The following is a 20,922-nucleotide window of genomic DNA, read 5'->3' as shown; positions in this document are numbered from 1 at the left end:
TAATGCTTGACCACATAACATACCGCTTTGATTATGTAACATTGATTACGTAACGTAATGCTCGATTATGTAACATCACGCTTGATTATATAACGTAACACTTGATTACGTAACACAACACTTGATTACGTAACGTAACGCTTGATTACGTAACATTGATTACGTAGCGTAACGCTTGATTATGTAACATTGATTACGTAACGTAATGCTTGATTACATAACGTAACGCTTGATTATGTAACATAACGCTTGTTTACATAACATACCGCTTGATTATGTAACATTGATTACGTAGCGTAACGCTTGATTATGCAACATTGATTACGTAACGTAATGCTTGATTACATAACGTAACGCTTGATTATGTAACATAACGCTTGTTTACATAACGTACCGCTTGATTATGTAACATTGATTACGTAACGTAATGCTCGATTATGTGACGTAACGCTTGATTATATAACGTAACACTTGATTACGTAACATAACACTTGATTACGTAATGTAACGCTTGATTATGTAACATTGATTACGTAATGTAACGCTTGATTATAGAACATTGATTACGTAACGTAATGCTTGATTACATAACATAACGCTTGATTATGTAACGTAACGCTTGATTACCGTGCGTTCTGGATTACCGTGCATTCTGACGTGCTTGATTAAACCTTACAATTATTCGACATATGATTACATTTTTTGGGGTCCTGCAGCAGCATCATTTTGCCTTTCATGTTATACTAGAACGGCACTCGGTAGAGAGCATACCTTCTCCAGGCTGAACAGTTTATGTTTTGTATCCACTGATAGGCCGGATCTGGATTTGGACCTGAACTAAAATCTAATCACTTGTTCTTATCGCCTAATCAACTCATTCACCAAGTTTCATCCCAATCCTTCCATAACTTTTTGAGATATCGTGCTATATATCGGTTTTAGCCCTATCACTTAACGGTGAAGAATCACTCAAAAAACATTCTCGGATCTGGATTCGAATCTTCACCAAAATTGAATCAATTATTTCTTGTCACAAACACGACGTATCCACCAAATTTTTTTTTTTTTTTTTTTTTTCATCCGAATACGTACACAACTTTTTTGAGATATCGTGCTATTTGTCGTTTTTGGCACTCTCTCAATGGTGAAGAATCACTCAAAAAAAATTCTCGGATCCAGATCCAGATCTTCACCAGAATCATACCAATTCATCCTTGTCACACACCTGCCCACCAACTTTCGTCTAAATACATCCATAAGTTTTTCAGATATCCTGCTCACAAACACACAGACAGACAGATAACTTTGGTGGTGGAGGTAATAATAATGGAGCAAACGTGGACGTCACCAAAACTCCAAAATTGACATCTGGTGGGAATAGCGCCACCTTTTGTGGTAGCCGGTATTACAAATCATCTTCCTTTATCTTATAACTAGCAAGGTACCAGTGCTATGCACGGGAGCGAGGCAGTGTTCTGGGCCCTGTGCTTTTTCTGGTCTTCATCAATGATCTCTCTGACTCTCTTGAAAATCCTCTCTATCTCTTTGCTGACGACTCGACTCTCTGTCGCTCCATTCCTCATCCCTCAGTTCGGCAGTCTGCAGCCTCCTCACTCTCTGCAGACCTTGACAAAATCACAGACTGGGCAAACAAGTGGAACATGTCTTTCAATCCTGACAAATCTCACACTCTTACGATGTCTCTCCGAAAAGACCGACTGGACAACCCTCCCATCTACTTTCTGAATAATCCTCTCCAAGAAGTTCTGTCACTCAAGCTTTTGGGTCTCACTCTCTGCCATGATCTTTCCTGGAAAAACCACATTTCAAATCTGGCCTCCAAAGCCAGTCGCCGACTGGGCATCCTCCGTCATGCGAAGTCCTTCCTTGGCACACCTGAGCTCCTCACCACATACAAGGCTTTCATCCGCAGCTCAATGGAATACTGCTCTCCCCTCTGGGCTGGTGCTCCTGCCTCACACCTAGCTCGCCTTCGCGCTGTTGAAACCAAAGCATTCAGAATCATTGGAATCTCCCGCGATGAAGCTAACTCCAAGGGCCTCTCACTCACTCACCGCAGGCAGGTTGGTGGTCTTTCCGTCTTCTACCGACTCCTCTCTGGCCTTGCCCCCCCAGCTCTCTCTGGGCTCTGTCCCGCAAATATTCCTACAGGTCGCACAAGATCTGCCTGCAACCCTCTTTTGGTTAAACTGCCAAAATCAAGACTCTCTGCTCACCTTCACTCCTTCATTCCTCTTTTCTCCCACCTCTGGAACAAACTCCCTCACTCTCTTCAATCCCACTCCACCCTCTAAGTCTTTAAAACAGCTGTTCACCACCATCTCTTATCTTCCCCCATCCAAAACCTTGATCTTTTCTACCCCCGCTAATTTCACCCCAATTCCACTTTTTGAAATACCAACTTCTGTCCTGGAAGTCCTTGGTGTCCTTGTGCTTTATACTTCTCCCTCCCCCCCCCCCTTCCCATGCTTCCTCCCCGCGGGCCCTCTCCCTTCCACACATCTCCCTGCTCTCGGATGTTGTGTTTGTGTGCTTCCCCTTTTCTCCCCATCTTGTCTTCCGCTCCCTCTTTTTGTGTATTTTGTTTGTCTGGTCGATTTGTTTGTGAAGTAAATGTTAGCTCTTTCACGAGCCTCGATTCAGTATACAAAAAAAAAAAAAAAAAGCGAGGCCGGCATCTCAAAAAGTTTGCACCAACCGATTCTTCCTTGTCACACACACAACCTGTCCAACAAGTTTCGTCCAAATCCATCCATAACCTTTTGAGATATCCTGCTATATGTTGGTTTTAGCCATATCTCCCAATGGTGAAGAATCACTTAAAATTTAATAATTATTGTATCCGAATCCATATTCAGATCTTCACCAAAATCGAAACGATTAGTCCTTTTCCACCAAATAACCACACAACCTCTCCACAACCTCTTCACCAAGGTCCAACCAAGGTTTGGTCAACCAAGGTTGAGGTTTTCCCACAACCTCTCCACCAAGTTTCGTCCAAATCCATCCACAACTTTTTGAGATATCCTGCTCCATATCATTTTTGGCCATATCACTCAATAGTGAAGAATCACTTAAAAATTTTACTAGCTGGATCCGGATCCAGATCTTCACCAAATTGAATCGATTCTTCCTTGTCACACACACAACCTGTCTAACAAGTATCGTCCAAATCCATCAATACCTTTTTGAGATATCCTGCTATGTATAGTTTTTGGCCCTGTCTCCCAATGGTGAAGAATCACTTTAAAAATTCTGGTGGCCGGATCCGAAACCGGATCTTCACTAAAATTGAATCAATTCTTCATTGTCACATACACTACGTCTCTGCCAAATTTCGTCCGAATCCGTCCACAACTTTTTGAGATATCTTGTTCACAAACGGACAGACAAACGGGACAGACAAACGGACAGACAGGGGTGAAAACACAACCTCCACCGACCTTTGGTGGCGGAGGTAATTAATACTATACACAAAGAATTAAGTTAAGCACCCCTACACAACGAATTAAGGTAAGCACCCCATAATATATATTCTTTGTGTATATGTATACATTGGCATATATTCTAAGGTATGTGAGATCAAATAATGATTGGTATGGAACAACCTGCCACAGCAACGCATACGACGGCTTACGGGGTCTATGAGACGTAGGGTTGAGTCAGTGATCCGATCACGTGGGTCCTACACACGTTATTGACGCAAAGATCGCTAGAGGTCTTCTCAGAACAATGACTGTACGTTAGAAAACATAAACGTCATCCACACTGTCCGTGATGGACCTATAGCTCCATACTTAAATTGAGGTGAAAATATGCCTAAAATTCCCAAAAAATTTCACCTTAAATTATTCAGAATAAAATATTGAAAACGGCATGATTGTTATGTTTTTATGTGACCATAATATCACTTCTCCAGAAAATATAGCAATATCATGGGTATATTACACTGTTTTGACGACAACAAACTTGTAATGTGCGAGGTTGTAAAAAAACGGGGGGGGTGCTTAACTTAATTCTTTGTGTATATATCATTAATATAACAAAATACAATGTTTCAAACACCATTGAGGTAAACCAATATGGACGCTGTTCCCATGTTATAAACAATACAGACGAATCTACCGGCAAGAAGGGGCGGATACGAAACACTTCATACGGATCGAAAATCAAAATCATAATTATATTGAGAAATTTATGAAACCTCCCACCCACTTTAGGATACCTGCTGGGACCTCAAAACGTTCCACAGAAGGTTTAGTGGGGCTAGCCCCTAAACTGAGTGAGTAGATCGTGGATGGACAGACAGACTCTCCTGTTATATAACATGGATATGGAGTATGATATGTTGTGATCAATAAAGAAAGGTACTAGGTTTTAGACAGAAACCGCCCAGGGTAGTACTACCGTTCGGATTTAGGAGCGTTAAAGTGGTGCCCAGAACCATCTTACACTCTCCGTGTCAGGATTGCTGCTCTTACTTTCTGTCTCACTCGTACTACAGCTACCAGCCTAGCTTTAATCTCTCTTTCTTACAAACAAACATCATACACTTTTCATCACACACTTTTCATCATACACATTTCTTACTCATTTTCACTCCTCACCTTTACATTCTCTCTTATATTTCTCTTTCCTCACATTTATCAATGCAGTTATTAGTCCCCTACCGCTGTACACCGGAGGGGACTATAGGTTTGCACTCCGTCCCTCCGCCTGTCCGTCCGTCAGTCCGTCACGCAAAGAACAGATTTCCGGACTTTTTTTTTCTAAACTCTTAATGTTAATGATTTCAAACTTGGCACATGGTTTCCTCATGATAGGTTTCAGATCAAGTTCGAACTTCACGACGTTTCGATCATTTTTGACAAAGTTATGGCACTTTGAACTTTGGGAATTCTGATAATTCTAATGATCCTTAACTTTGTGCCATTTCAAGTTTTAATTTCCTTTAAAAAAGATGTTCTCTGCAATAATTGGACCGATTGAGATCAAATTTTTACCGTAGGAGGGACTCGGTCTGTAGAATATTTTAATGGTAATTATGACGTCATAGGTCACGTGGTTCGGCCGCCATATTGTTTTTCGCTTTTTCTCTGCAACGGCTGAACAGATCGAGGCCAAACTTTGCAGGCAGAATCGCATACCCATGACGAACAAAAAAGTCAGCGAGCATGACGTCATGCATCACATGGTTTCAGAGTTATGACGTTTTTAAGCATTAACCTTTAAAACCGAGCTCCTCCCTCATTTTTGATCCAATCGAGGGGAAACTTCACAGATCTGTTCACCATGTCAGTCTACTAAAATGTCCTTTTGGAATTTGCGATAGGGCACGTGGTTTGGCAGATATCGTTAATTAAACGGAAATATTTTTTAAAATGGATATCTCTTGAATCTCTAGTACCTCAGACCGTGAGTTGGTAATTATATATTTCACACAGTGCAATACGTGCAGGCTCCACGGAGCGACCTTGCGTGCTTATCAACGAGGCGAGGCGTGACACACATGTCTCAGCATACCTCAGATTAAGTTTGAAAACCAGCATCAACCGTGCATATAATTGCATATTCGATCATTTTTGACAAAGTTATGGCACTTTGAACTTTGGTAGGGGACATGTATTGCAGCGCAATACTCAGAATGCTTGTTTTATTTAAGGCCTGGCCTCCATGAGGCCTATATAGTCCGTGACTGGAGTCTTCAACATAAAAAAAATATATATATTTCTTGCAAAGATGACAAACATTATAAAGTGAATTTATAAGACTGTGCCACAGCACATTGCCCACCGGAGGTGGGCCAAGAAGAATGCTCCTGCCTGGAGTGCCAACGAGTATGATTAAATAAATAATAATAGTTACAGTTGTGGGAATGGACCCCCAGGAAGGCCATCCATGAACACGTAGGAATTCCCCAGACAGTTATTTCTTTAATTATGTGTTTTGATAGACCCTTGTCTTTTGTCTAGGGGATCGGAGAGTGGGGGCTGAGGGGGAGGGGGAGGAATGCGGTGTGAGGGTAGTCTGTTTATTCCCGGTGTGATGTCTCCCCACATGCCGCTTTCAATCTCCTCAATTCATCAGCAATCCGCTTGATCCAATCTGAATTCAACAACCCCTCGTCTGTGCACGACAGTATGTGTGCCCGGTGTGGCACGTATAAAGGCCAGAACCCGTCCGGGGCTGTTTTGTGACTGCCTGCTCAAAACAACAGAAAACTGTCTGCTCGACGGAACACCTGCCGGGATGAACTGCGCTAGGTCCAGGACGAACTGCAGTGGATCCAGGACAAGCAGCACTGGGCCCCGAGCGAAGCGAGGGGAATGTAAGGCGAGGGCGCAGTTACGCCGCAAGGTCCCTGTTGCATGTGTACATACACACGCGATCTTTTTCTCCAAGAACCACTATTTCTTGCCTTCTCCAAGAACCACTAACCGTCTACTTAGGACGCACAAAGCGAATGAACCATCCTAATGAGTTATCATTGATTACCCTCTGCCCCATTCCCCCCTCACCTCCCACCACCTCCCTTCCTCACCCACATGGGCGAGGCATTGTTTGCACTTCCCACACTTCCTCTAAGCCCACGCTATTGCTAAGCTGCACTCACCCGGCATCCTCCCCATCCTATACCCCTCTTCCCTCCACCTCCCACATGGTTGTGTGAGGTAAGGGAGGAGTTGCCCCCATACTCCGCTCTGCTTCTTTCTCCTCATTTATTCTCATCTTCTTATTTCCAGAACGAATGATGGTGCCATGTCTGTTGTGTAAGCAAGTCCATATAAGGGAAATACGTGCTAGGGGTAAGTGTGTTTGTCTTTGCCTTCAGACTGCTTACTTGCATGTAAATACAGTCACGTGAAAAAGTAAGTACACCCCATGTAAAGTTTTGACTTTTTCAACATATTTCAACATACAGCTATTTGATCTTCATTTCAACAATATTGATAAATAAAGGTGATATAATATAACAAATATCATGAAACATTTACATTTTGTAGTCCATTGTATAATTGAAATAAACATAAATGCAAATTTCGCATGTGGAAAAAGTAAGTACACCCCTACATTTATCACTACTTCAAATACCTAAAATTAGAATCAGGTGCACCAGCTGAGGTGCAAATGATTAGGAGATCGTCAGACAGGATCTTGGAGGAACCCGTCTTATTTAAACCTCAGACATTTAGTTTGGTTTGCTCTTTGTTGTTGAAGTGTGCAGCGTCACCATGCCGAGATCAAAAGCTCTCTGAGGCCTTCAGAAAGAAGGTTATAGATGCCTACGAGTCTGGGAAGGGATTTAAAAAGATCTCCAAACAATTTGAAATCAATCATTCGACTGTCCGGAAGATAATCTACAAGTGGAGAAGATTCCAAACAACTGCCAACTTGTTCAGGCCAGGCCGCCCCAGCAAGTTCAGCCCAAGAGCAGACAGCAAGATGCTGAAAGAAGTCTCTAAGAACCCCAGAATGTCATCATGGGACCTACAGGTAGCTCTTGCCACTGTTGTTGTCAAAGTGCACGAGTCTACCATTAGAAAGAGGCTGCACAAATTTGATCTACATGGGAGGTGTGCCAGGAGGAAACCTTTGCTGTCCAGAAAGAACATCAGGGCAAGACTAAAGTTTGACAATGAACACCTCGGCAAAGACCAGCACTTCTGGAACAATGTGCTCTGGACAGATGAGTCAAAGGTAGAGCAATTTGGCCACAGTACCAGAAGACATGTTTGGCAAAAACCAAAGACAGCATTTGACCACAAGAACCTGATACCAACTGTAAAGCATGGTGGTGGAAATATTATGGTTTGGGGCAGCTTTGCTGCATCAGGGCCTGGGCAGCTCACCATCATAGAATCCACTATGAATTCTTCATTGTACCAGAGGATGCTTGAGGATAACGTGAGGCCATCTGTCGGAAAGGTGAAGCTCAACCGAAGGTGGACCTTGCAACATGACAATGACCCAAAACATACCAGTAAATCCATGAAGGAATGGCTGAAAAGAAAGAAAGGGAGGGTTCTGGAATGGCAAAGTCAAAGCCCAGATCTAAATCCCATCGAGATGTTGTGGGGGGATTTGAAACGAGCTATGCAGGCAAGAAACCCCTCAAACATCGCACAGCTGAAAGAATTCTGCATGGAGGAGTGGGCAAAAATTTCTCCCAGTCGATGTCAGAGACTGGTAGACAGTTATAAGAAATGCCCACTTGAGGTTGTTTCTGCCAAAGGGGGCAATACCACCTATTAGAGCCAAGGGTGTACTTACTTTTTCCACATGCGAAATTTGCATTTATGTTTATTTAAATTATACAATGGACTACAAAATGTAAATGTTTCATGATATTTGTTATATTATATCACCTTTATCTATCAATATTGTTGAAATGAAGATCAAATAGCTGTATGTTGAAATATGTTGAAAAAGTCAAAACTTTACATGGGGTGTAGTTACTTTTTCACGTGACTGTACATGCTTTGATGATTACTTGCTTGTGTAATAAAGATTGCTGTTGGTTGCTTGCTGGAACATCCTTCAAATGTCCCTCGGTTGTCCTTTCTTTCATTGGTCTGGCATGGTGTCTACATAATAGACGGGAAGTTTTTGCCCCTCCAATTGGCTCCGCGATTAGCCGACGCTGCATTCACGGTTCCACTCGGCCGTAATAAGTACATGTTGAGGGCACATGTTGAGGGCACATGGGTGCATGTTGAGGGCACAGCCCCTAGTTGAGGTCATTATGTCACCAATACTTAACATGACATCGAAAGCAAGGGGGCTCTGTTGGACCCAATTATCCCAACCGGCATCCGCGGTTGCTTAAAAACCCAACCCATCGGACCGCGAAGTTATATGTGGCCTCAGGGTTAGAGGGCGAGCGGCAGGTCCGGCGACCACCCCATGGACCTCATCCGTACTCGAAACCCCGACCCATAACAATATTTTCTACACTGATGGATCACGGGAGAGTCAAACGGCTGTGGGTTAAAGCAACAGGCACCGCAGAGCGGGCAAATCAGGTTGTTTAAGTAATGTCCTTTATCTCCAAGTAATCTGGAGAGTTATCATTACAATTCTGTCAATACGACCCCAACCCCACAATCCCACTTTCTGCCTTGCAAAGAAAGATAAGCATGAGGAAAGGGGATGGGTGAGAAACAAAACAGGAAAAATGCAAACCACTAGAGATGAAGTCATATTCACTCTCCGAGTCGTATTCACTTCCTTCATCAGTGGAATTGTCAAATGTGACATTCTTCATCAACTGTTCCTCCTCAGGTTGCTGCCAAGAAAATGAGGGTGGGGTGGGATTTGGGGAAAGGGCATTTGAGGTATGGGCAAGGAACAGCAGTCAGACAAGCTCTTGTGTACAAATTTGCTTTTATTTATAATTACATTAATGCATTTAAAGTGATTGCTTAATGTCATCATAGCTTTCAACAGATGCTGCTGCCCATGAATAGACATACTGAGATCATAGGGGCTGAGCACATAAAGTGAACATCAGCACAAAGATATGATGGTGACAGACATCGAGACAACAGCTCTGCGAGCATGATTGAATGTACCATGACATAACATCGTGCCACAAGGATACGTAACATCAACAACACCCTAAAGGAACGATGTCATGACAACTGCCCTTACGTTAAGCAATGTTGTTCAGATAAGCAGCGACTGTTTAGTGCGGGTTTACAATCCCATACCACATCACACATGACAACAAACCACAACATGAGGAGACCAGGCCACTGACCTGCTTTGCACCTCTCTGCACTTTCTCCATCACCTGATCTTGCAGTACACCTCGAGCACCTGCTGCCCGCCGAAAATCTCCACTATGTGTCCAGTACCGGATGTCCTCATCGTCAAAATATCCGGCCCTTCCTTCCTCACACCTCAAATTCTCATCACTTTTGTACCTCTTGACCATTCGTTCCTTCTTCTGCATCCTGGCACGTGCAGCGAGGAATTCTCGTGCCACCTGCAGGCTGGGGTCTTCGTGAACTGGATACTGGCACAGGCTGAGGGAGATTATGGTGAGTGGGGAAATTGAGAGTAGAGTCAGAGTGATAAAAAAAAAAAAAGTTTGAGTAAGGTAAGGGTATGAGTAAGGTAAGGGTATGAGTAAGGTAAGGGTATGACTAAGGTGAGGGTAAGGGTAAAGGAAGCAGAGGACAGGTATGACGAAAGGACATAAAACTACAACAGGTTTTAGAATTGGTGAAGAGAAACCAGTGGAAGGCAGATATGGAGAAAGAACACATGCTTAACACTTAGGTAGGACGCACACACGTACGTATATATGAGTGTGTGCACTGTGCATGTACATGCGCGTATATGCGTGTCTGTGTGTTTGTGTGTGTGTGTGCTAATTATTTAATGGAATTAATTGGAATTTAATGAATGGAACTTAATGGAATTAATTAATAATAATTAATTAATTAAAGGAATTAATTAATTAATTGAATTAATTGTGAGGAACATAAATGAAAAAACGAGATGTGTGTGTGTGTGTGTGTGTGTTTGCAAGTTGCTGTTGTTGGTTCTATCTCCACATATGGGTGGGTTTCAGGAGATGGAACAGAGACCAGGTCTCAATGTATCCACCTCTGTAACACGAACACACACACACACACACACACACACACACACACACACACACACACACACACACACACACACATACACACATACACACACACACACACACACACACACACACACACACACACAAATGTATACCGATTACAGACTTTAAAATTTCAGAAAAAAATTATGAAATAGTGAGAGGAGTGATGTTGAGTATTAGTACTGTGATGGAATGATTGCACATCATCAGTCAGCTCTTACCCATAAGGCAGTGCAGAATGACAAGATAGAGGCAGTTCCCTTATCCTTCGAGCAACGTAACCTGATTTTGAAGTGGTATTGGAAATGCAAGAGCATGTGTGAGGTGCAAAGAATGTAGAGGCCACAACTTGTAATAGACCAATATGAGTAACCATTTCGTGAACCCATAATTGATTTGCAGCTGATGGTACAGTGCAAAAAAAAAAAATGTGGCATGGGGCCCGCAAGGCTAACCCCCGCTCTAGCAGGGAAAATGGCCTTTAAAATGTCTGTTGTTGTTCTTGTTCTTGGTACAGTGCAAAACATGCACAATCTTCTGGGAGACCATTTTTGAGTAATCTACACAAGTAACTGCTGTCTGTCCCACTTCCTACCTCCCACCTCCACCCCACTAAGTGAAATTCAGATAAAGTGATAGATTGAATTAATATAGCGTTGATAAAGCACAGGAATGATACGCCAAATGGTCTCCTCCTTTGTCAAAGTGCCCCGCATTCCTTGCGATAAGAACTCTCAGGTTAACTCCTCACCTCTTCTTCCTGTGTTCCATTCCGCTTGTGTGCAGCTTGCTCACCCCATCGCTCCTCCCACCCCTTGATCTCACTCTCATTTCTACTCTGCTGTTGGTGTTTTCCCTTTCCATTTTGTTTCCTTACATTCTGCTCGAGCTCTCCCACGAGCCTCGATCATCTATATAATAATAGCGTAAGGACTCGACTTTGTTATCCCTTTTACGCCGCACCCAGTGACCCGATGCCCACGGCACTAATGAATTTACGATCTACGAACCGCGCTCTTTGTTTATCACGTACAGCCATACTCGAAAAATCTGAATTAACCGACGTTGGGGCCCAAAAGCATCCGATTAACTGCCGATACGACGCCATCTTACGACGCCATCGTACTGGCGTCTGCTGGGCGAAGGCGAAGCAAGCCGTCCGCTGATTGGACAGGTGAAGGCGAAAGCAAGCCGTCCACTGAGTGGACAATCCAGAGCATGCATTTGTGCCGGTGTCGGCGATCGTTGTTCATATACGCACCCTTCATTCTCATCTTTCTTCCTAACTCTTACTCGGACAAGCAAATCCCCTATGCCATCCATAATGGTACACTCTATCCATACACCACATCCTCCCTTCCGTGGATGTTCCACAGGTTTCGGCTAGTCTGACTATAATTCACCAAATGTCCGTCTGTCCGTTCGAAGGTACCGCAAAAACGGCTCAACCGATCGCAACGATATTTTGGGTGGGTATTCCTGGGACCCCTTGGAGTAAAATACCGGTAGGCTATATTGTTTTTCCAATTTTCCAGTTTTTCCAAACATAATGGAATAATATTTACCGATATGAACAGTGATGTGGCTTTTATTGAAATTCTACAAATACCGTTTAGATTTTGATGAGAACTACGAACGTGCAGCGAATCCGGAAGTGGACAGATTACGCAATGCGCGGGTTTGATAATATCCCAATACAACCGTCATTCAATCGTAATGTTAAATCGTTAAACGTTAATTGTGTTAATCGTTTTGTTAAAGTATCAATTGATGATTGGAATTGAGTGAATACAATTACGATTTTGAATTCGTAATTGTATTCACCTAACCTTACAGAACTTCACATCAGGATTTAAATATTTGTTTATGTCACGAATGTTGTTAAAAAATTATTATATTAATGTGTATTTGTGATTGGAGTTATGCTGTTTGGAATGAAAAAAGAGATATCGAGTTCAAGTGAATGATGAAATGCCGTGACGGTTTCTACTTTCTAAACGTGAATTCACGGATCGCCATATGCAGATTCGCCATTGACTGGGTATGGAACAAACGTATCCGTTTGTTTGCCAACGGGTACGTTTTTCATGGAAGTCCTTCACGAACTTGCTGCCCATGTCTGACGTGCGACTGAAGGTGCTACAGGAATGTGGAATTTATTGGTTTCATGCTTTAGCATTCGCTGTATCTGCATTGTCTGTTTGCTTATGGCCTCCCACACGTGAGTAGCACGGGTACCTCACTAGTATATACAAAAAAAAAGCAAAAGTAAAAGCTACAAGGCGTATTAAATGGAGGGTAATATGAGATGTTGGAATGAAGTACAGACATATGTGAAATGGCAAGAATGAATCAAAATGTGGGTAAAAGACGGGGAAGCAACAAAACCAAGTACTTGGCTACAAACCCAGCACTGACTGAAGGTATGTCTGGTTTATGGACATGAGTCCATGGAGAATGACGAGGGACCTGTGGCAGAGAAGCAGTTATACACGTCGTACTTCAGCTTTCTCTCAATCTCTGCCCCCATCACATAATTTATTCGAATTTAGCCCTTCTGAAAGAAAAAATAATTATTTTGAGGCACAAGCAATGGCACACACAAAAAGGTGCACATAAATTGAGAGGGGGGGGGGGGGAGCGGAAGATGCTTTTGTCATATCTTTAAAGTTACCTTTTTGATTGAAGACCTGAGATCCTCTGTTCGAAGAGGTTGATCGCTCTTCTCCATCTCATGTGGGTCCATCATTTCATCATTTTTCGGAATCTCAGAATTATCTCCTCCTTTTATGTACTTGTTTGTGATCATCTCTTCCTCATCCAGCTCACTCTCAACACTGAACATATCTCCATCTCCATCCTCAAAGTCCCTAATCCTCACCGTCTTCCTCATTGTTCCAAAGCCATTGCTCGGAGTCTTTACATTATCTCTGCCATTTAATTCCTTCCCCCCTACCATCATCCACTCTTCTCTCAGCTCCCTCTCTTCATTTGCCTCCTCGACCTTCTTACTTTCTCCTATCTGCTTCTGCCTCACGATTTCAAGTCCCCTCTCCATCAACTCCTCTCTTTTGAAGTCCTTTTCTGTTTCTGACTCTTGTCTTCCGATTCCTCGAGTATAAGCAAATTTTGGTTCCAAAGTCTGGAAAAAAGACAAAAGACAAACAAAAACAACAAAACAAAAGACAAAGGAAGAAGTTAACGAGATATGCAGATTTATGGAGAGATAGTTAAGGGATAGAGGGAGTATTTTTTAATTGGAAAGTACAGGAGAAAGGGGAGCAACCAGTTATTCAGAACAAGTAAAGGGAATATGAGTTAACAAGAACGAGTGGACTCGCATCACATGTAATACTTCATACAAGGTGCGGCAGGCAGATTATCCCACCCCGAAAGTTGTCGTGATACGTATCGGCTCAAAATCCTTTTACCTTTCACTTTAGTAGATTTACAATGAAGGGAAAATGTATAGGAGTGCATAGCGATTGTGAATATGACAACTCTGAGGTGTCTTTGCCTTCGCATCGTGGTGAGAACTAAAATGATGGTCGTAAGATTTTTCATCAGGATGTCTGGGTGGGTGTGCAGGCCAGTGGTCAGGCTTATCTGTGCTCTGTTCCCCCCTCCGTCCCCGAAGTGGTGAAGATGTAGATCCATGTGACCTCCTGTGTGGCCCCCAGGGTATGCCCAAGTACACCCGGTCTTGGTGTCTTTCTTCTCGGTCTCATCCATCCTCGGTCTCATCTTTCCCTGATAGAATAGAATTGGCAAAACCTAACATGCCGCCAGACAAGGCCAGTGTGACAGGCCTCGTCCCCAGACGCATGTCGATCGGCATAACTCCGGGCACTCCCGGTGCTGTCTTCTTCCCCACCAAAGCTCCCCCGGTTCAATTCTCGCTCCTATCAAAGTTGTTTTCGGTGGGGTCCTGGGTCCCACGGAACTCGGTCCAATGCGGGCGAAACTTTGCAAGAGGCAGTTTGCCAAACCTCGGGCCCTCTCACCCGGGAGCACAGGGTTAACAAGTCCCGCCAAGCTGCAGGGTCAAGCTGCGCCACAAAGGCATGTCGAATGGCATGATACCGAGCGCCTTGCATGCATCTCGTCCCATCAAAGCTGCCGTTCTCAGTCTCACTGTTCTCTAAACTGTTGTATTCAACGTGACCCTCAGTCCTTTCCATCCCAGGTGGGAGGGAGGCATCAAATAATGCCGCACCCCCTCGCTGCCTTCCAGCGTGGAATCTTAAAGTGTGTGTGTGTGTGTCCATGCCCATATATTCTTGGTTTAATTTTTTTTTCCTCTGCAGCCGCTTGCCCGATCGATATAAAGCTTTAAATATAGGAGGGACTCCCTATGGAGAATATTTATTGATAACTCTGACATCATAGGTCACATGGTATGGCAACCATATTGGATTAAAGGAAAAAGATTGGCCATCTCCGAAACCGCTCAACGGAAAAAATTGAAACTTGGCATATGTCACCAACTCCCAGTGGGGTATATAGGGTGATAAGGATGACATCACCGGTGAAGTGGTATTCCATTCATAATTGGTTAAAATCCTTATCTGAAAAATCTGAAACTTCATACAGTATATCTGATTTATGATCCGATGTGAGTGAAGAATGAAATTTATGACGGCATCGGTCACGTGGGCTGGCGTAAATATTGGATTTTAAAAAAACAGGACAATCTTCTTCTCCAGCACCGCTTAACAGATCAATACGAAACTTCATACATATGATCAATGAGCCATGGGGAATATAGTTTGATTTTTCTTTCATATTCACCTTCATTGACACAATTTAGCCTTAATGTGCACAAAGGTGGACGCTAAATATCCTAATTTTAAAAACCACCTTTAGAGGCCATTTTTCCCCGCAAAGCGGGGGTTGGCCCTTTTCGGGCACCGTGGTTGTTGTTGTTTTTGTTGATCCCCTTTTTGAAGCAATGTTTTACGGCCGGATGCCCTTCCTGCCGCCAACCCTTTTTGTCGCCTTTTACGACAAGCAGGGAATTACCAGTGAACTGGTACTCAATTAGCCGACCTCGGAAGGATGACAGGCTGAGTCAACCCCCCTGGCGTTAATTCAGCGATCGACCGGGATTCGAACCCAGGATCCTAGGATCCTAAGCTGGCACCCTAGCCGCTAACCCAACACCAGGCTCTCCTAATAATCTAAATATCCTAATAATCAACCAATAATCAATAAAGCTACAGATAATGGCAATGTAATTGACATAATAGGTTGCATGGATGATATGGGTATATGGGCCATAATAGCAGTGTGTCTAATTAATGATGGTATTTTTGTTCAGAATGAGCACGTGAGGCGAGACAATGCGCTCTCCGGAGAGCCGTTCTAGTTATGAGAGCAATGATGTCATCAAATAATGTCCGAGTTGACCTGTTGGTGTTCTCATTTGACCTGATCACTCAAGGCACGGAACCAAGGTTCAAATCCCAAATGCTTTACGAATCGGAATCATCTGCTCATGTCCTTGTAATTCGTCCTTACATGTTGTAAAAAAACTGGGATGAAGATATATTGTGAACATTTTTGAACTTTAGCTTTGGTGAACCTTCGGTCACATCAATACTCAGAATCTTTACAAAAGTTTTTGTGCATTTGAGTCCTTCTAAGCCTCTTTTACTTTTTGATTTAGACAAGGTATGTTCAGGCCGAGACATTTTATACACAATAGTGACCTTAGTATCACTTTTGTCGAGATTGATTCTCCACATACTGTCGTCCTGGAGCTTCCCAGGATGAGTGCTGCATCAAATAATAAGCTGTCCTTTCAGAGGCGATAAGCTTGTTGTCATTCTGCTAGCACATGATTCCATGGATCCTTAGAAAAGAACAGCCCATTGTGTGCCGATAACCTGGCAAAATTTCAGCTTCCTGGTCCTTTGGCCGACTTTGCTGTCAATGACGTTAATGGTTGTAAAAGCAAACACCAGACTAGCATGAGCAATAGACAGAACTAACCTCCAGATGATGCACATCACAATGGACACATTGAAGTTATTCATTCCCAGATGACCATAATCACACCCATGTGCGCACACATGGACACCATCACGTTTCCCTGAAATCCCTTTTTTGCTACCGGATTTAGATTTTCTTTTCTTTTTAAAATGCTGCCTTTACCTCACGCTGCTTCCAACAACTTTTCTGCTCCTCCAGCAGCTTCTCTTTCCTCCTTTGCAGCGTTTCCTCCTACGGACAAAATACAAATGCAGTCCTGACCCTCACAAGGAAAACTTTAACTTTGACTTTGACTTCAGGTTTGCATCAAACTTGTGGGATTTAGTGTAGGCCGCAATGGAGAACAAGTAGGGTTTGCCGTTTATATGCACATGCAATCTACGGGTAATGTTTACATTTTACATGAATTTACTTGTGTGCAGATTATTCTGCATTTTGAAATCTCATTCTGCATGTTTGCTGAAACACAAACTACTTTCTTTAGCAAGTAAGTTGGAATTGGTCCATACCTGTGCCTGTAATAACCCCTCGCTGCTGGAGAGCTCAGGCAGCAAACATTCTACCTTCTCTTGCTCAATCCTGAGAATTTTCTCCTTTATTGAAATGGGATGAAAGGTAAGCAGAACAAAAAATTCTGGTGAGAAAATGTCTATGATAGCACGTCTTAAAACATGAAAGCAAATAACTAGTGACACCCACAGTCGATAATCGAGAGATTTCTCAATGCACAGCATACTGTGAAAGGTTTGAATAAATCAGTAAAAGGTCTTATTAATGTGATAAATATGTTTGAAACTTTTCACTCAAATCTTTCTTTTTTTTAAACTAGAACAGCACTCTATGACGTCGCGACGTTGACTAATATGCCTCCGCCCACATTATTACATCATTAAGAATACTTGTACCAAGTTTGTTTGAAATCCCTTCAGCTCTTCATTCTCAAGTATCACATTTTTATGTGACATTACCTCTGACCTTTGATACCAAAATCGAATCAGTTCATCTTTTCATCATAATATGATAACAATCTAATCACTGGTTCACAAGTTAGCTCGGTAACAAAAATGTTCCCTGACGGGACCTCCGACCTATGACCACTTGACCCCATAATCCAATCAGTTCATCTTTGTGTCATTATACATACTTGTACCAAGTTTGATTTCGTTAACTTCAGCCGTTCTTAAGTTATCGCAGTAACGAAAACCTATTGTAAGACTCTGACCTTCGACTTTTTGACCCCAAAACCAAATCAGCTCATCTTTGCATCATAGTACATACTTGCACCAACTTTGGTCAAAATCCCATCACTGGTTCACAAGTTATCGCGGTAAGAGGATTTTTACCGAACTGAACATGGAATCTGACCTTTGACCTTGTGACTCCAAAATCTAATCAGTTAATCTTTACCTCATTATACATACCTGTACGAAGTTTGACTTAGATCCCTTCAGCCATTCTCAAGTTATCGCGGTAACGAAAACATATCATGGATGCACGGACGGACGGACGGCCAAAAAACATACTGCTTCCGGCGACGAAAACCCCACTAACAAGCTTCTACGTTACAAAGATTGAGATAAAATTAGTAAGGGGCCATAATTTGTTTGCTTTTTCTTTGAATTTTACTGGTGCTTTTTAGGTCATCTCATCTCGAGTCTCGAAGAAATGAACTTATAAAATGGGTCGTGATGTCCGGATGTCTGTCCGTTGAATTTTTACTATTTTTGCTACTCCTCCCTTATCACGTAGCTGTTTATTCTGAAACTTAACACACGAATCCAAGAAAACTTGACACGTGAATACAAGACAGTAGCCCCCACAATTGCTCAGGCTTCGATTTTTCGATTTTGGATCATGGGGGCTTTGGAGAGGGGGAGGGGGCGGAGGGAGGTGCCGCTCCATTTCTCATCCCTCAGATCGGCAGTCTGCACCCTCACTCTTTGCAGACCTGGACAAAATCACAGACTGGTCAAACAAGTGGAACACGTCTTTCATGCTGACAAATCTCACACTCTTCCTATGTCTCTCCGAAAAGACCGTCTGGACAACCCTCCCATCTTCTTTCTCAACAATCCTCTCCAAGAAATGCTGTTACTCAAGATTTTGGGTCTCACTATCTGCCATGATCTTTCCTGGGCAAACCACATTTCCAATCTGGCCTCCAAAGCCAGTCTCCGACTGGGCATCCTCCGTCGTGCGAAGTCCTTCCTTGGCACACCAGAGCTCCTCACCACATACAAGGCTTTCATCCGCAGCTCAATGGAGTACTGCTCTCCCCTCTGGGCTGGTGCTCCTGCCTCACACCTAGCTCGTCTTCACGCTGTTGCAACCAAAGCTTTCAGAATCATTGGAATCTCCTGCGATGAAGCTGATTCTGAGGGCCTTTCTCTCTCTCACCGCAGGCAGGTTGGTGGTCTTTCTGTCTTCTACCGACTCCTCTCCGGCCTAGCTCCCCCAGCTCTGTCTGTGCTCTGTCCTCAAATATTCCTACAGGTCGCACGAGATCTGCCAGCAACCCTCTTATGGTGAAACTGCCAAAATCAAGACTCTCTGCTCACCTTCACTCCTTTCTTCCTCTTTTCTCCCGCCTCCAGAACAAACTCCCTCGCTCTCTTCAATCCCACTCCTCCCTCCAGGTCTTTAAAACAGCTGTTCACCACCATCTCTTGTCTTCCCCCATCCAAAACCTTGATCTTTTGTACCCCCATTAATTCACCCCAGATCCACTTTCTTGAAATACCGACTTCTTTCCTGGAAGTCCTTGCAGTGTCCATATGTTTTATAACTCTCCCACCACCCCCCCCCCCCCCCCCATTCCTATGCCTCCTCCCACCAAGCCTTCTCCCTCCCACAGATCTCCCGATGTCTCTGTTCTCTGCTGTTGTACTTGTGTGCTTCCCTCTCTCTCCCCATCTTGTCTCCTGCTACCTTTATTGTTTGTTTTGTGTTTCCGTTTTTTTTTTTTGTGATTAATGTTCGCTCTTACACGAGCCTCAATCTTATATGCAAAACAAAATAAAAAATAAAATACAATGGCAGTTTGTGTGTTTGTACAGATGTCTGTCCCCCGTTAATAATGGTTAATAATTATTAATTTTGTAGATTTTGTACAGATTTTGTACGTTAATAATTTTGTACAGATGTCTGTGCCCCTTTAAAGGCCAATCTTTTAACAAGAATGTGTGCTCACTACGGTCTATTTTTGAGAATAAAAAAACAAAAAATATTTTCCACAAAAGAGGAATTACCCGGTAATGTCTTCTATTGGAATTGTAGATGATGGCTTGCAAACCGAGCCGCAATGGCGGTGTACAGTAGCGACTAAAAAAAAATAACCATAAATACATGGTACAGGGAGGTGAAATTCGCTCTACGTGATGTGCAACGCTGGCAAAGTAAAACAAGTATTCATTTACATCCGTATGATGTGTAATAAATAAAGAAGATATAAGCACACCTGACACGAGGTTAAGGCTTCAGACTTTGGCACGCTCACGAGGCTGCACCATCAAATAAACTGTCTAACATGTCATTTTTGACGGGCTTTTTACTATTTTATATACAAAAGGAAAACAATATAAATAATATATTTGACCTTTATTATGTAATCCTAGGCAACATCCCTCTTTTTTTTATCTCACCTGGAGCATAGCTCATGCGAGCTCATGGGATGGCACGTCGTCTATTCGTCAGTCTGTCCGTCCGTAAACACTTATATCGCATCTTATTGATGCTGATGGGATTGTGACCAAACTTAGCTAAAATTATATTATCTTTGGTGTGTTATAACTCAAGTATGTTCATGACATACTCGCCCTCCACATATAACGACGTCATCATAAGGTTTAAATGTCCCAAAAGTACTTGAATTTTTATGTAGTTTAGCCGCAATTTTGGATTACAGGAAAACCTTTAACGATCCCCTTCTCTCAAACCATTTAACCGATCAATGCAAAACTTTAAATTTTGATCAACGTTCCATGAGAAACATTATTTGTTAACAATGTCATCATTCATGTGGTATGGCAGACATACCGGATCATAAGAAAACCTTAAAAAACCTCTTGTCTGAAACCACAAAACTGAATGATGCGAAATTTTACAAATGTGATCGACTACATGTAGGAAATATAATTTGATAACAATGCATCATTGGTTACATAGTCTGGTAGCCATAATGGATCAAAGGAAAATCTTTAAAATCCACCTTCGTTGAAACCGCCTAACAGATCAATGTGAAACTTAAAATGCATGATCGACTACCTGTGGGA

General features: G+C 42.7%; 1 protein-coding gene across 6 annotated transcripts in view; it reads right to left on the bottom strand.

The window, feature by feature from the left end:
• Positions 1-20,922, bottom strand: part of CEP164 (centrosomal protein 164) — a 105,092-nt gene that overhangs the window by 11,989 nt on the left and 72,181 nt on the right. For 4 of the 6 annotated variants that reach the window (XM_068121809.2, XM_068121810.2, XM_068121812.2 and 1 more), the window contains 6 exons: positions 17,161-17,244; positions 16,814-16,882; positions 13,332-13,799; positions 13,053-13,126; positions 9,782-10,049; positions 9,205-9,307 (listed from right to left, as the gene is read on the bottom strand). In XM_068121809.2, coding sequence (XP_067977910.2) covers positions 9,205-9,307; positions 9,782-10,049; positions 13,053-13,126; positions 13,332-13,799; positions 16,814-16,882; positions 17,161-17,244 — 1,066 coding nt within the window. The remainder of the gene's footprint in view (positions 1-9,204; positions 9,308-9,781; positions 10,050-13,052; positions 13,127-13,331; positions 13,800-16,813; positions 16,883-17,160; positions 17,245-20,922) is intronic. The other 2 variants (XR_013624016.1, XM_068121811.2) reach the window with 2 other exon arrangements.

This window comes from Myxine glutinosa, chromosome 7 (genome assembly GCF_964187855.1).
Source record: "Myxine glutinosa chromosome 7, kmMyxGlut1.1, whole genome shotgun sequence".
In the NCBI taxonomy this organism is placed as follows: domain Eukaryota; kingdom Metazoa; phylum Chordata; class Myxini; order Myxiniformes; family Myxinidae; genus Myxine; species Myxine glutinosa.
This window is presented reverse-complemented; position numbering and strand designations above follow the sequence as displayed.